We start from the raw sequence: 13,622 nt of genomic DNA, 5'->3' as shown, positions 1-13,622 counted from the left end.
TATTTTATCAAGTGTTTCTCTGGAAAAAGAAAGCAAAGAAAGTAAGTACATACAAAATATAATAGAAGTTTGGATTTTTTGACAAATTTTTATCTTTCTCATCAAACAATGTATATGTATAAATAAGTTAAGATCATGACATTCCATTTGGAGGTTATTATAAAATTTCTTGAAAACCAAATAAAACTAAATTAGAGACTGATAAAGTTGAATCTTTTTATTCTCAAATATTATAATCTTGATAAATCCTATGAAAGAGAGAATAAAAATGGCTTAAAAACGCTATTACTAAATATGCCATTTATAAAATATTGAACATTAATTTCAGAGTTTATGATTCTTGGCATTCGCAAATGACAGAGTCATTTAAAAGAAATAAAAAGATTTCATGAAAGGTACATTTTTAAAAAGATGTTTCTAAAAAAGAGTAAGATTTCCAGTTCTGGAAAGTTATGGCAGAGCAGATGTGCTGAATCAATCTCCTGACTGAAGTGAGTATAATTTTAAACAACCATTATATATATATATATATATATTTGAGCGGGTACAAGGCACAATTTCAAAGACACCACCAACCAAAAAGACAACCCATGAGAAGTAACCAAGCACCAGAGCAATCTATCAACTTGTATCACAGGATTGCCATTAAATTCTAGAGAACTCTGGCTGCACAGGAGGTGGGAAAGGAATAAAATCTGGGGCCTAACAAAAGGGGGACTCTAGCACAAGACTCCTTTTTAAAATGAGGATCCCAACCAGCTCACCCGCAATGTAAGTTAAGTGAGAAACAGAATGAAACACCATTCCAACAAAACAAAATAAAGTGGCTGTGTCAAACTTAATGCTTAGAAGGTGGCAAGATTTTTCTCCCTTCAAAATTTGCGATCATAAGTCAAATTCATTTTATCTATGAAATTTAAAAAAAATTGCAGGGAATATAAGTTAAAGTAGTCCCAGGTTGGCAGTACCTCTAGGAGTAACTGGCAGAAGTAAACACAATCTTCTCTGGAGGCATCAACTCAGGCCTCAAAGAATTCCTGTACATTAAATTCTGAGTAGAATAAGCATCTCACAATAATAAATTACAAAATCCACAAGGAAAGAAGGTACTGTGAGTTAGGCTCACAAAAACAGATGGGCAGAATCATAAGTTAGGCTCACAAAGACTTCAGGTATGGAATTACTTAATGTAAAAGATAACAATATTTAAGATGTTTAAAAAGATAAAAGGAAGACTTAGAAATATGAGGGAAATAACAAGTGATAATAAGTAACTACAAAACATATTTGTAAAAAGGAAAAAAGAAATGAAATTTTTCTAACTAAAAATTTGGTGGCTGGGTTAAACAGCAGAATAAACATCATTGAAGAAAGAATCAGGAAACATGAAGATAGAGCTGAAGATGTCTAGAATACAATCCAAAAAGACCAAGGTGAAAAATACAAGAGATGCAAGGGAAAGTGAGGAAGTCTAGGACACTAGTCATCAGAGTGTCTGAAGGAGATAATAAAGAGATTAATAAAGGAGAAATATTTTAAGTATACAGACAAGAGTTTTAAAGAATTAATCAAAGATATTAATTCCCAGATCCAGGAAGACCCATGATAACAAACAGGAAAAACAAACAACATCTAGACAACATCATAGTGAAACTATACAACACTAAGGAAATAGAGAAGACCTTTAACGGCTGTCAAAAAGAAAGATAAATCACCTACAAAAGTATAGGTTAGGCAGACTCATAGCAGATGTCTCAAAAAAGTGATGCAATACAGAAAATAATAAAATTATATTGTTAATGTACAGGGAGAAAACATCTTTCCAACTCAGATTTTCACCGTTAGTTTTACCCAGTAAATCTATCATTAGAAAAGAGAAAAACTGAGAGACAGACCCTTTCTAAAATAAATTTTTAAAAATATACATGTGGTAGGGGCACATGGGTGGTTCATTTGGTTAAGCTTCTGTCTTTGGCTCAGATCATGATTCCCGGGTCCTGAAATCAAGCCCCACATCAGGTTCCCTACTCAGTGGGGAATCTGCTTCTGCTTCTCCTTCTCCCTCTCCCTCTGTGCTCACTTGCTCTCTCTCTCTCTCAAATAAATACATAAATCTTTAAAATATTTATACACACAAATACATCCACACACCCACACACACGTATACAAATGTGGTAGGAACAGAATGATCTCTGAAGTTCTGAAGATTAATTCTGAAGATTAAGGACTAAAGACACTGGTAAAAATGTGAGCAAATTAAATATTGGTTATTAATTATATAAAAACTGTTATAATAATGTAAAACTTGTGGGGGAAATTAAATAGAAGTTGAATAACCTAGCTTCTAAGGATTTTCTATCACATGGGAAAGAGTACACATGATGATTAGCTTTAGAATTTGCTAAGTATGTATGTCAAAGTACCTACAATAAATATTAAGAAGTATGTTCATACCGTATAACTTTCATTCAAGTAGAGAAGAATGGAGTAAGAACAAGAAGGGGTAGGAATAAAACTAGAATAAAAGTAAGCCACAAGTATAAAAAAAATTGTAAAAATAGCAAATAAATAGCATAAATAAATCCAAAGACATGGGTTCTTACAATAAACATAAATAGGTGAAACTCTGGGGTTAAAGGCAAACATTGTCAAATCGTATTTTCTTAAAGAAGTGAAATCCAATCATATTCTATTTAGAAAATATTTCAAAAACACAAGGATATAGAAAAGTTACAAGACAACTGATAGAAAAAGATATGTTAAGCAAATACTTCACCAAAAGAAAGCTGATAGAAGGTAAAAAGAATTATTTAAAAAGCAATACCATTTACATTAGCATCAAAAAATGAAATATATTGGTATAAATCTAGTAAGACGTGTAAAATCTGTATGAGAAAAACTATAAAACTCTGATGAAAGAAATCAAGTAAGATAAATCAGTATTCCATGTTCACGGATAGGAAGACTCAAAATTGTGAAGACATTAGTTCTTCCCCCATTTGATCTATACAATCAAGGCAATCCCAATCAAAATCCCAAAAAATTATTTTATAGAAACCAACTATTTGGGAAGTTTGTATGAAGAGGCAAAAAGCCCAGAAAAACTAGCATAACACTGAGGAAGATCAAGAAGAAACTTGAAGAATCACTATAAAGCTATAGCAGTTAAGACAAAATGGTATTAATGAAAGATAACAAGAGCAATGGAACAGAACCGAAAGCCCAGAAATAGATCCACACAATGTAGTCAGCTGATCTCTGACAAAAGAGCAGACGTACTTCAAGGGAGAAAGATAGACTTCAACAAATAGCCCTAAAATATGCAAAAAAAAAAAAAAATCCAAACACAAACTTTACACCTTTCACAAAAATTAACTCCTTGAACAAGTGATCTACATGGAAAATACAAAACTGTAAACTACTAAAAAGATAACACAGGAGAAACACAGGATGACCTTGAGTTCAATGATGACATTTCAGATATAGCACCAAAAGCACAATTCATGGAAGAAAAAAAAAAAAAAGATACCCTGGAGTTTGCTAAAATTAAAGACTTCTGCTCTGCAATAGACCGTTAAGGCAATGCAAAGACAAGCTACAGACTAGAGAAAATATTTCCAAAACACATTCTGATAAAGGTCTAGGATTCAAAATATACAACAACAACAACAACAAAAACCTGCTTAAAACTCAATAATAAGAAAAAAATTTTTAAAGAATTAAAACTTGATAATGAGAAAACAATGAACACACAATTTTTAAAATGAGCAAAAGACCAGGAAGAATAATTCACCAAAGAAAACGGACAGATGGAAAATATGTGCAAAGATCTTCAACTTCTATCATGAACTGAATTGTGCCCCCATTAAAGTCCTAATCCCCAGCACCTCAGAATTCGACTGTATTTGGAGACAAGGCCTTTAAAGTGGCAATTATGTTATAATCAGATGAAATAGGTCAGCCCTAATCCAAGATGACTGGTGTCCTTCAAAGAAGAGATTAAAACACAGACACATAGGCAGAAAAAGACTTTGTTAAGACATGAGAGAAAGACCCCCATCTCAAGGCAAAACAAGAGCCTTAGAAGAAACCAACCCTGCCAACACGTTGATCTTGGACTTCTGGCGTCCAGAATTTTGAGAGAGTAATTCCTTTGCTTAAGCCACATGATCTCTGGTACTTTGTTATGCTAGCCTTAGCAAACTAATATGACATCATACATCATCAGGGAATTTCAAATGGAAACAACAGCTAGATGGTACTACACAGTACATTAGAATGTGTATTAGAATGGTGAAAACCCACAAGCCATAAAATTAACCTCAACAAAGTATTTAAGGGCTAGTTATATAAATCACTCTTACACAGACGGTTATCCTATGGGAAAAAAATGAAATCAGACCCTCACTATACACAAAATCAATTCCAGGTGAACTGATAAATATGAAAAGCAAAAATACAAAACAAAACTTTTAGAAAGCAATATAGGAAAATATCTGTGTGAGGTCTGTTTTAGGAAAAGATTTCCTAAGATAAAACATGAAGAACATAATGGTTTGCTATTTTTTTTAAAGATTTTATTTATTTGTCAGAGAGAAAGAGAGGCACGCAGAGGGAGAAGCAGGCTCCCCACTGAGCAAGGAACCTGATGCAAGACTCAATCCCAGGACCCTGGGATCATGGCCTGAGCAGAAGGCAGATGCTTAACCCACCCAGGCCTCCCAGTGGTTGGCTATTTTGACTACTTAAAACTTTTAAATATCTGCTTATCAAAAGACACCAAACAGGTGGTGGGGGCGGGAGAACGCAAAAGATAAGTCAAAAACCAGGCAAGCAAGATATTCACAACACACAAGACTGGCAAAGTATTAGTGTCCAAAATGTATATAGAAACCTACAAATTAACAAGAAAAGCCAACCAAAAGAAAACTGGGCAAGAGACTTGAACAGGTATGTCATAAAAGAGAAAATGCATATGGCCCATCAACATGAAAAAAATGAGGCTCCACCTCATTTATAATCTGAAAAATGCAAATTAAAACCAAAAGGTAGAATTTAAATCCATTAGATGGGCAAAGACTTCTAAACAGGACTAAGGTTGGTGAGATAAGGAGCTGCAGAGTCACTGCTCACGGGCAGGTGCTCTGCGAATAGTCTGCCATTACGCAGGGAGGCTGAAGATCTGGGTGGCCCCTGCCTCGTGCAATCCTAGAGAAACCTTGGCAAATGTGTGCAATAATCTAGTTCTTAACAGTAAAAAAACAAATGTGTCACAAATATCCATCAAGTATAGAATGAACAGTATCTTTTAATAGAACACTAACAAAATAACCAACAATTAAATTTATATACATTTTATAATATATATTATTTATTAATATATCTATATAAGCATGATAAAGATATTTTTAAAAATCAAGGGAATAATTAATACAAAATTCAACACTCATAATCTGAGGACAAGGTATATGAGAAGGGAAGCAGATGAGACTAGGGGATACTCCTGGCTTCTACTGTTCAGGTCACCTTCAGCAACAGGGCAGGTAACAGATGTCTGCTTTATCATTACATAAACTATATAAAGGCATTTACTCTTTGGTATACACATGTATTTCACAATAAAACATTTTTTGATGAATAAAAGCAAACAAATAATTATTTGGAACATAAAACTGTATAAACCTACCAGGATAAGAATGATTCTGTTTATTCGAAGAAATTTCTGAAAGAGTATCCAGGGAATCCGTTACCCTGTGAATAAAGCAAACCTAATTAGCAAACCTCACTGGAAGAAGTAGCAAGTGTTCAGTTTTAGGACTGGCTCTCAACTGAGGCTTTCACACCAATGTTATTTCTTATTTCACCTATTCAACAAACATTTATTGAGCATCTATTAGGAGCCAGGAACGAACTTGAAGCTGGCAGAGAAGACAGGCAATAACAAAACAGAAGAGAGCCTTGTTATCGAACGAGTAATGAGGAAAAAGTCAACTTAAAGTAAATTCATTTAAAATGGGGACTTGACATTATTTCTTTGGAACTTTATCTTCACAGATAAAACTAAAAAAACCTGAAAATAAATTTGTTTTATGTTGACTTTAACAAATGTTTGATCAGAATTATAAAAACATCACAGTCTTAAATTGAAAAAAAAAAAAAAGATACTGACTCGGGCCATCTATGCATGTAATTTTCTGATAAAACTGCATGGGTAAGTACAAGCCAACATCCTTTACTTTATATCTGACTCTTGGCACAACCATAAAGGTAACTTTGCTGACAGGTCTGTCTGTATTTTTTAATATTCAAATCATTCTTCATTGTTGAAAGGCCAATCTTCCCAGTCTTATTCTCGTTCGGTTGTTTACTGACCTGACCCACAAAGCCTTTATGCTGTCACCCGCTTCCTGCAGGACACTTGGTCACTAGCCAGGAATCCTGCAACCCTCGCGCTATCTGCAATGCCACCTTGCACTTCGTGTGCGTTGTTCTCACATGATTTATGCCCACGGCAATCAGCAAGAGACTGATGAACGCAGAGACTAGGACTTGATGAAGAGGACAGATAATTAGGTGGTGATGGGTAGTTGAGAAGAACTTAATTCTAAAAGTGATCAGTTCATTAATAATAAGTACACAATTGTGAGAATAAGAATAAGAAAATTAATACCGTGCTGATGAAGACCACCTAGGCAAAAAATAGGTAAGTAGGTAGAGAGATAAGATCAGATCTAGTCAAGCAAGTTTTCTTGGAATTTCTGCAAAGAAATATTGGATGATTTACATATTATTAGGGAAAAAAAAAAAAGCTATGAATTCAGTGAAAGCTGGGTGATAGTAGAAAGCTATCCAAGCAGAGGAAATAATCTGTGCACAGATTCTCAGAGGCACATTTTTTTTCTTAATGGAAAGGAGGGAAAAAAAGACAACCACAGTCTGGAGGAGTGGGACTGGGATTGGTCACTACTTGATTAAGACTGTCCTCAAGCAGTCCCCAGTTTAAAATTCTTTCTTCTTGAAGATCAGTGGTGTCTTTGAAGAGCTCTAAAGCTGGTTTTAAATTAGAAATTCCTCAAAATCAGGGACCTTGTCTGTTTTATTTGCTTATAGAATGCCTAGCACAGCACAAAGTGCTAAAAGACACTTAATAGTATTTGATGATGATGAATGAGACAATCAGAAGATGACAGGAAGACAGCTGGATCGAGAGAGCAGTTCATTTAGAGAGAGAGCCCTGTATCTTCTAAGAAGAGGGGGATGCTTTTAAATGAATCACCTTAAAGAAGACCAAATAGAAGGCGAGGAAAAAAGAAAAAAGTAAAACCATGTGTTCCTTAAACAAAGCAAGAAAAAGAAAGTGAAACCATGAGAAAGAAAGTGGCTTCCTAATATTAGTGGGCGGAAAGCTGTTACAGCTAAAGCAACACTGCACTAGATTCAGTCAGTATTTACTGTGTTTAAAATATGCACACTATGTCCTCTGGGTGATCAAACATAAAATGAAGAACCCCAGTTCTCACAACTGAGAGACAAATGAAACTTGTAAGAGACTATAGCAATGTGTTAATGAAGATCTGTCCAAAGCAATAAGAGAACCCAGAAGACGGGGACTCAGCATAGATTTTACCATAAATCACTCACTGAGAAGACATCGGTCCTAAAGAAAGTCAGCAATCCTCTTTTAATCATGACAGGGTACTGGTTAAGAACATACACTCAACTACCTGGGTTCAAATCCCCACTTGGGAGCTGTGCACCCCTGCACAACTCAACTTCCCTCTGCCCTACTTTCTCCACCTGTGAAACAGGTCCTGACCCAGAGGGAGCTTCCAAGGGAACAGTACTGCGGCGCTCGTAGCTGTGCGGCCACACACAAGTGCGGTGCATTGGCTACTACCTTTTTCCTTATTTATAAAATGCCTACCACAAAACAGCACACTGTCTAAAAGCAAGGGCTTGGGAAACACACAAAATAACAAATCTGGGCTGAGTCCAGCACCATCATTGAGTAGTGTAAGACAGACCAAAATACGCCACTCCAGAACATGCCACCCTGGCATAAGGATTATTTTGAGCTAAAGACACTTGAGAACCAACAAATGCAGGGAGAGGCTTTCTCTGAACTCTCCTTATCTGCCTAAAACAGGTGCTCCCCACAAAGAGCTCTTTTGTCCTATATCTCCTCCCCAGCAGTTGCATCAAGCAGGGAAGACGGACTCTTGTCATAGACCCAGACAGACACTGTCACTGACTATCTTATCTCCCATTGGGTTATCTTTCCTAAAAACCACAGGCCCTCCCACAAGTGGCCTTTTTCTCTCTCCACTTCTCCTAGTAAGACGGTCTATAAAAACTCCAATCTCTCCTCTTATATGGGTACTCACATCATTCTGTGATGCCTAGGTGCATGCGAATTCATATGTAATAAATTTGTCTGCCTTTTCTCCTGTGCATCTATCTGTTGTCAATTTAGTTCACAGACAGCACTCCCAAACCCCCTCAGCAACTACTGACCCTAAGAGGGTAGAGGAAAATTTTTTGCTCTCCTATACTAACTATATGGCTTCAGCTAAGTCACTCGATCTCTTGAAATTTTTCTTCACTGGTGAAATGGAACCATCAGAACACTTTACAACTCACTGGGTTTGAGGAGGATTAACAAAATATGCATCTAAAGTAGACTGTACAGAGCGGACCTTTAACTAAATGCTCAATAAATGTTTGTCACCATTATTGTTCTTTTCTTTTTTAAAGATTTATTTTATTTATTTGAGAGTGAGAGAGGAGAAGTCAGAGGGAGAGGAAGACTCCCTGCTGAGCTGGGAGCCCATTGAGGGACTCAATCCTGGGACTCCAGGATCATGACCTGAGCCAAAGACAGTTGCTCAACCAACTGAGCCCCTAGGCGCCCCTCATTATTGTTCTTTTCCAGCTTACCTGACCCAATACTTAGGAGGATCAAATGAAACAACACTGAACTGAAGATACTTCATACACTGCAAAGCATTACCTATGTTCAATACTATACTGTCATAAATAATGAGGGGGAAAAGTACATCAAAGGAGGAAATTAATATAATAAAAATCACATGAAATTATTAAGAAAAACAAAGTGAGGTGGAAGATAGGTATAAAAACTCTGAAATCTGCCCGGAGGCAGGCCCATAGCCCAGCTAGAAGGGAACTAGACGGGGCTCCAGGATGTGACGGCAGACCCATTCTCATGAATGTGACTCCACCATGTATGTTCTTTCCCATGGGAAGATTAGCGTCCTGTTTCCCCTCCACCGAAGAACACACCAAGCCAACTTCTTCAGCACATAAGTCATTTCATGAAATGGTACCTGGAATTTCACAGGGACTTTTTTCCGCTCAACTTGTTTTTTAAAGCCAGGACGAGCTGGTACCGAAGTGTAGCATCTTAAGGAGCAACACCGAGGAGGTACATTATATATAAACCCTTAAAGCTTCACTTCCCCCAAAGATCTACTGCCTATCTATTTTTGAAAACTAAAGAAATCAGAGGAAAAAGCCATTTTGGTTCCATTAGGGTTGGAGGAGAATGAATGGGGTGCCTGCTGGCAGGAAATTTAATGTAGTTAGGATGTGACTGAAGCAATCAGAGAGCATTTTTACTTTTGTTTGCATGACAGATTAAGCTCGCTGCTCTCACTGTTCTTAGCAGCAAACGCCACTTCTAATAGCCTACACATACTCATAGGGTTTGCAAATGAGGAATAAAGGAGGGTTTTAAAATTGCAAATCCTCAGCAAAGCGAATTTAGCTTTCCATGAGCCTTCTCTCTGAAGAAGGTGGTTGGTTAACCCCTTGAACGAAGACACGAGCTGTAGTCAGTGCATGTCTTTAATGTAAAATGAGGAAGTCTTAACTATAAACCATTGCAAATTACAAAAAGGTCTTGTGGAAAAACATAAATTTCATTTTTCTCACCTTTGTACCCTGGATGGGGGAGCAAATATTCCGTATCTTGGAGAACAACTAAAGTACTGCACACCTCCAACTGAACCATCATTCTTGCCATGGGGTTTCTCAAGCTCTATACCGTACCAATATCCTAGAACAAGAATATTGGATTTTAAAAGCCTCTGCATTTTACCCAAAATGGTTATGCTATTATACAAACCCAACGCCCGAATGGCTTAACATTTTCACAAAATGACCAAAATGATGGAAGAGCATCATGATCATTGAGCTTTCAAATGATAAAATTTGAAAATTGGAAAAAATGAACAGGAAAAACATTTTACAAGCACAATTACAGAGTTGTACATTAAAGGAGAGGGATAAAATACACAAATTTGGCATAGATTAGCTATTATGCAAGTAGTGTTATGACCACAGTATATCTACAAGTCATAATGAACCAAAAAAAAAAAAATCTGCCCTTGACTCAATGATACGGCTTGTTTCAGTGAGAGCAGTACAACACAACACTGAGCTGTATGAATCATAACGTTCATGTGCAATCTCTTCCTTTCATTCTCCCAACCTCCCAGCATCACAAACAGTTCTTGGATAATTGAGGGAGGACAAAAGTAATTTGGAAAATATGATTAGACTTCATGGTGACTCTTGTTTTTCTCTTTTTGTTTCCCCACCCAGGATGAAGAGAAAAATCATAATACTTAACCGTAGAGAAAAGATTTAGATTAGCTAGTAGGAGGAATTTTCTAAAAGGTTTAAGTATGCAAAAGGGCCCTCTCTGAGGAAACTTTGGCTCCTTTTCTAGAGGGCAAAACTACAGCAGTGAGGCTGCTTTCAGTGTGGTGAGAATTAGGTAAACAAACACATACTCCTACTCTGAATATATACATAGTTACTCTTGGAAGAAGGATCCTCAAATGGAGGGGACCTCAAGACCCGTTAAAAGTCTCTACTGATCTGTTCATTTTTACTTAAAAGTAGAATACAGTAGTAATTGGATCTGGTATCAAATAAAAAATAAGAATACAGATATTGAGAAACTTACTGTAAATCCTAAATTCCAAAATACAAAAATATTGTTTCTTTCAGATTGCTAATTCAAAGAGTCTGTATAGCCTCAAAAATGGCAATCTCAAAGTTCTTCAGTCTATTCCTCGTATGTTCAAAAAGATGACACTTGAGCCCATTTTTTGATACTTTTGTACTGAAAAACTAATGCATGACCACAGTCTCCTATACTTAAGCAGTGTACAAGTACAGAGTCAACAAACTTACTTCTTAGCCATACGAATGCTCTGGAAATAGGGCATCACATTTCTGAATGTCACTAACCAAGGTTGTCTGGTTGTCATTTTTATTTCAGAGTGACACAGTTCCAACTCTCAATGTTACAGTGTACCATACAATGGCAACATGTTTATCATATGACTCTTGAAAAAGTGTACCATGCCACAGAAAGACAGTATGACAAGTGTTAACAATTGTGACTATACCTTGTCTGGTAGTGGTATATATTGTTTCCCATTTAAATGGTAATTTTTTTTCTAATAAAAAGGCTAAAGAGGCTAAAGATGACCTCTTTTAGGTCTAGATCTTATAATCTAAAGAGTTTCCATTAATTAGGACTGTTCTCTAGAACTAACTGATCTAAATTTTGGTGCCATTAAGACATAGATGCTACTGCTTTCTAAAGGAACTGAATGACTTTAACAGAAAAGTTTCCAACTTTATACTTGCTTATGACTGACTACCCAAATTTCTAAATGCTTAACCAAAGGAATTTAAAAATTAAAAGTCAACCTAAAATAAAGAACTGTATCCAGTGAACCAAACCATTTCTAACCTTGTTTAATATAGAGAAAGGGAACTCAAAAGACATGGACATTGTGAAAAATACCCTACCTCGGGGATTCTTGAGTTTTTATTTGATAACTATATTAAGACCATCCTAACTCACCTCAATTATTACCTGGAGACCTGTGAGAGACATGAATTATACAACACACAGCCCATCTCAAATCAATTAGGTGGACTGCAATTATAAGTGGGATAATGGAACAAGACTGTGCTGGGAGACAATCCTCCACGGCTTGCTCATGCTTCTGTATGTTTTACGAAGAGGGGCGTTGTCTTTTCATGGATGTCTGCACAGAGGACAGCCTTGGAGGACAGAGACAGAGTGCGGAAGGCAGGCCCCACACCAAATACAGGCATGCGCGTTGTCTAATATAAAGGTTCAGATTGATGAAACTCAGGGCTCTTCTCCTGTAGCATAAAACACAGGGTGTGCCGGTGTCACACACACACACACACACACACACACCGGGAACTGGGGCTCAGGGAGCGAATGCAAGAAAACGCTGACCCTCTGCTTCTGCCACTGCTGGGACCGTGGAAGTCCTGTCTCTGAATCGGGAGCCTAACATCTTCCATCAGCATCTATGAAACGGTGGCAATCTAACTTGTCAGCTTACACACATAGGGTAAAATCAGATCCCTCACAGTTCTTGACAGAATGCTACAAATTTAAAATCAATGTTCTGGGTAACCTTTTCCTAAAATCCTGCAATGCCACCATGTGTCAAAATAGCATATTGCCATTGAAAATACACAAACATGGTTTAATTCAATGGGCTTCTATATTTAAAATTAAAATCACTGAAAATGCAAAGAAAGCTGATCTTTACTTTTGGAAACACAATATTAAGTCTAGATTGGAATGAATATGTAAATACACAAACATGTATTTTTAAGGTCCCAGGGTGCACAGAAGCTTTTTCTTTTTCCCTCGAACTGGTTTGTTGACTTCTTCTCTAAGCCACTCACATAAAGGCTATATCCTGTGAACTCATTTTAAGAATATCTACTTACCCAAAGGATACAAAAATACTGATTCCAAGGGGCACATGCACCCCAATGCTTATAGCAGCATTACCAATAATAGTCAAATTATGGACAGAGCCCAAGTGTCTATCAGCTGATGAATGGTTAAAGAAGATGTGGTATAAACCCCCTGGAATATTACTCAGCCGTCAAAAAGAATGAAATCTTGCCATTTGCCACAATGTGGATGGAACAAGAGTGTATTACGCTAAGTGAAGTAAGTCAGGCAGGGAAAGACAAATATATGATTTCACTCGTGTGGAATTTAAGAAACAAAACAGATGAATATAGGGGAAGGGAAAGAAAAAAAAAGGGAGGGGGGAAACAAACTATAAGAGACTCTTAACTATAGAGAACAAACTGAGGGTTGCTGGAGGGGAGGCTGGAGGATGAGCTAGACGGATGAGGAGGGCACTTGTGGTGAGCACTGGGTGTCACATGTAAGGGAGGAATCACTGAATTCTACATCCGAAACCAATTTTACTGCATATGTCAACCAGAATTTAAATAAAAACTTGGAATTTTAAAAAAAGGAATATACTTAGCAAAAATCTAATCCTGATGTTTTCTCTGTTACTGAGCACTCCTGGCAATCGGTGCGAGTGAAGCTGGAGAATGACAATGAACTTTAACATGAGACAACTTAGAAGACAGCTGGCAAGGAGACATCGCGGACAACAGGTAGCCTGAGTCTGGTCGGAACTTCCACCGTTGCAGGGCTTCGCCAGCGCCACAGCTAACCAACGTCCCCGAGAACTGGTCATCAGGAACTACCCACATTTATAATTTTAAGC

At 37.0% G+C, this 13,622-nt stretch overlaps 1 protein-coding gene across 2 annotated transcripts in view; it reads right to left on the bottom strand.

Annotated features, from left to right (window-relative positions):
- The window catches only part of CLIP4 (CAP-Gly domain containing linker protein family member 4), a 68,193-nt gene that overhangs the window by 11,247 nt on the left and 43,324 nt on the right, over nucleotides 1-13,622 (bottom strand). For both annotated transcript variants that reach the window (XM_059405371.1, XM_059405370.1), the window contains exons 13-14: nucleotides 9,952-10,075; nucleotides 5,687-5,751 (exon numbers count right to left, since the gene is read on the bottom strand). In XM_059405371.1, the coding sequence (XP_059261354.1) occupies nucleotides 5,687-5,751; nucleotides 9,952-10,075 (189 nt within the window). The remainder of the gene's footprint in view (nucleotides 1-5,686; nucleotides 5,752-9,951; nucleotides 10,076-13,622) is intronic.

The sequence above is a fragment of the Mustela nigripes genome, chromosome 7 (genome assembly GCF_022355385.1).
Source record: "Mustela nigripes isolate SB6536 chromosome 7, MUSNIG.SB6536, whole genome shotgun sequence".
NCBI lineage: Eukaryota > Metazoa > Chordata > Mammalia > Carnivora > Mustelidae > Mustela > Mustela nigripes.
Note: the sequence above shows the minus strand (reverse complement) of the source record. Positions and strands in the feature narration are given on the sequence as shown.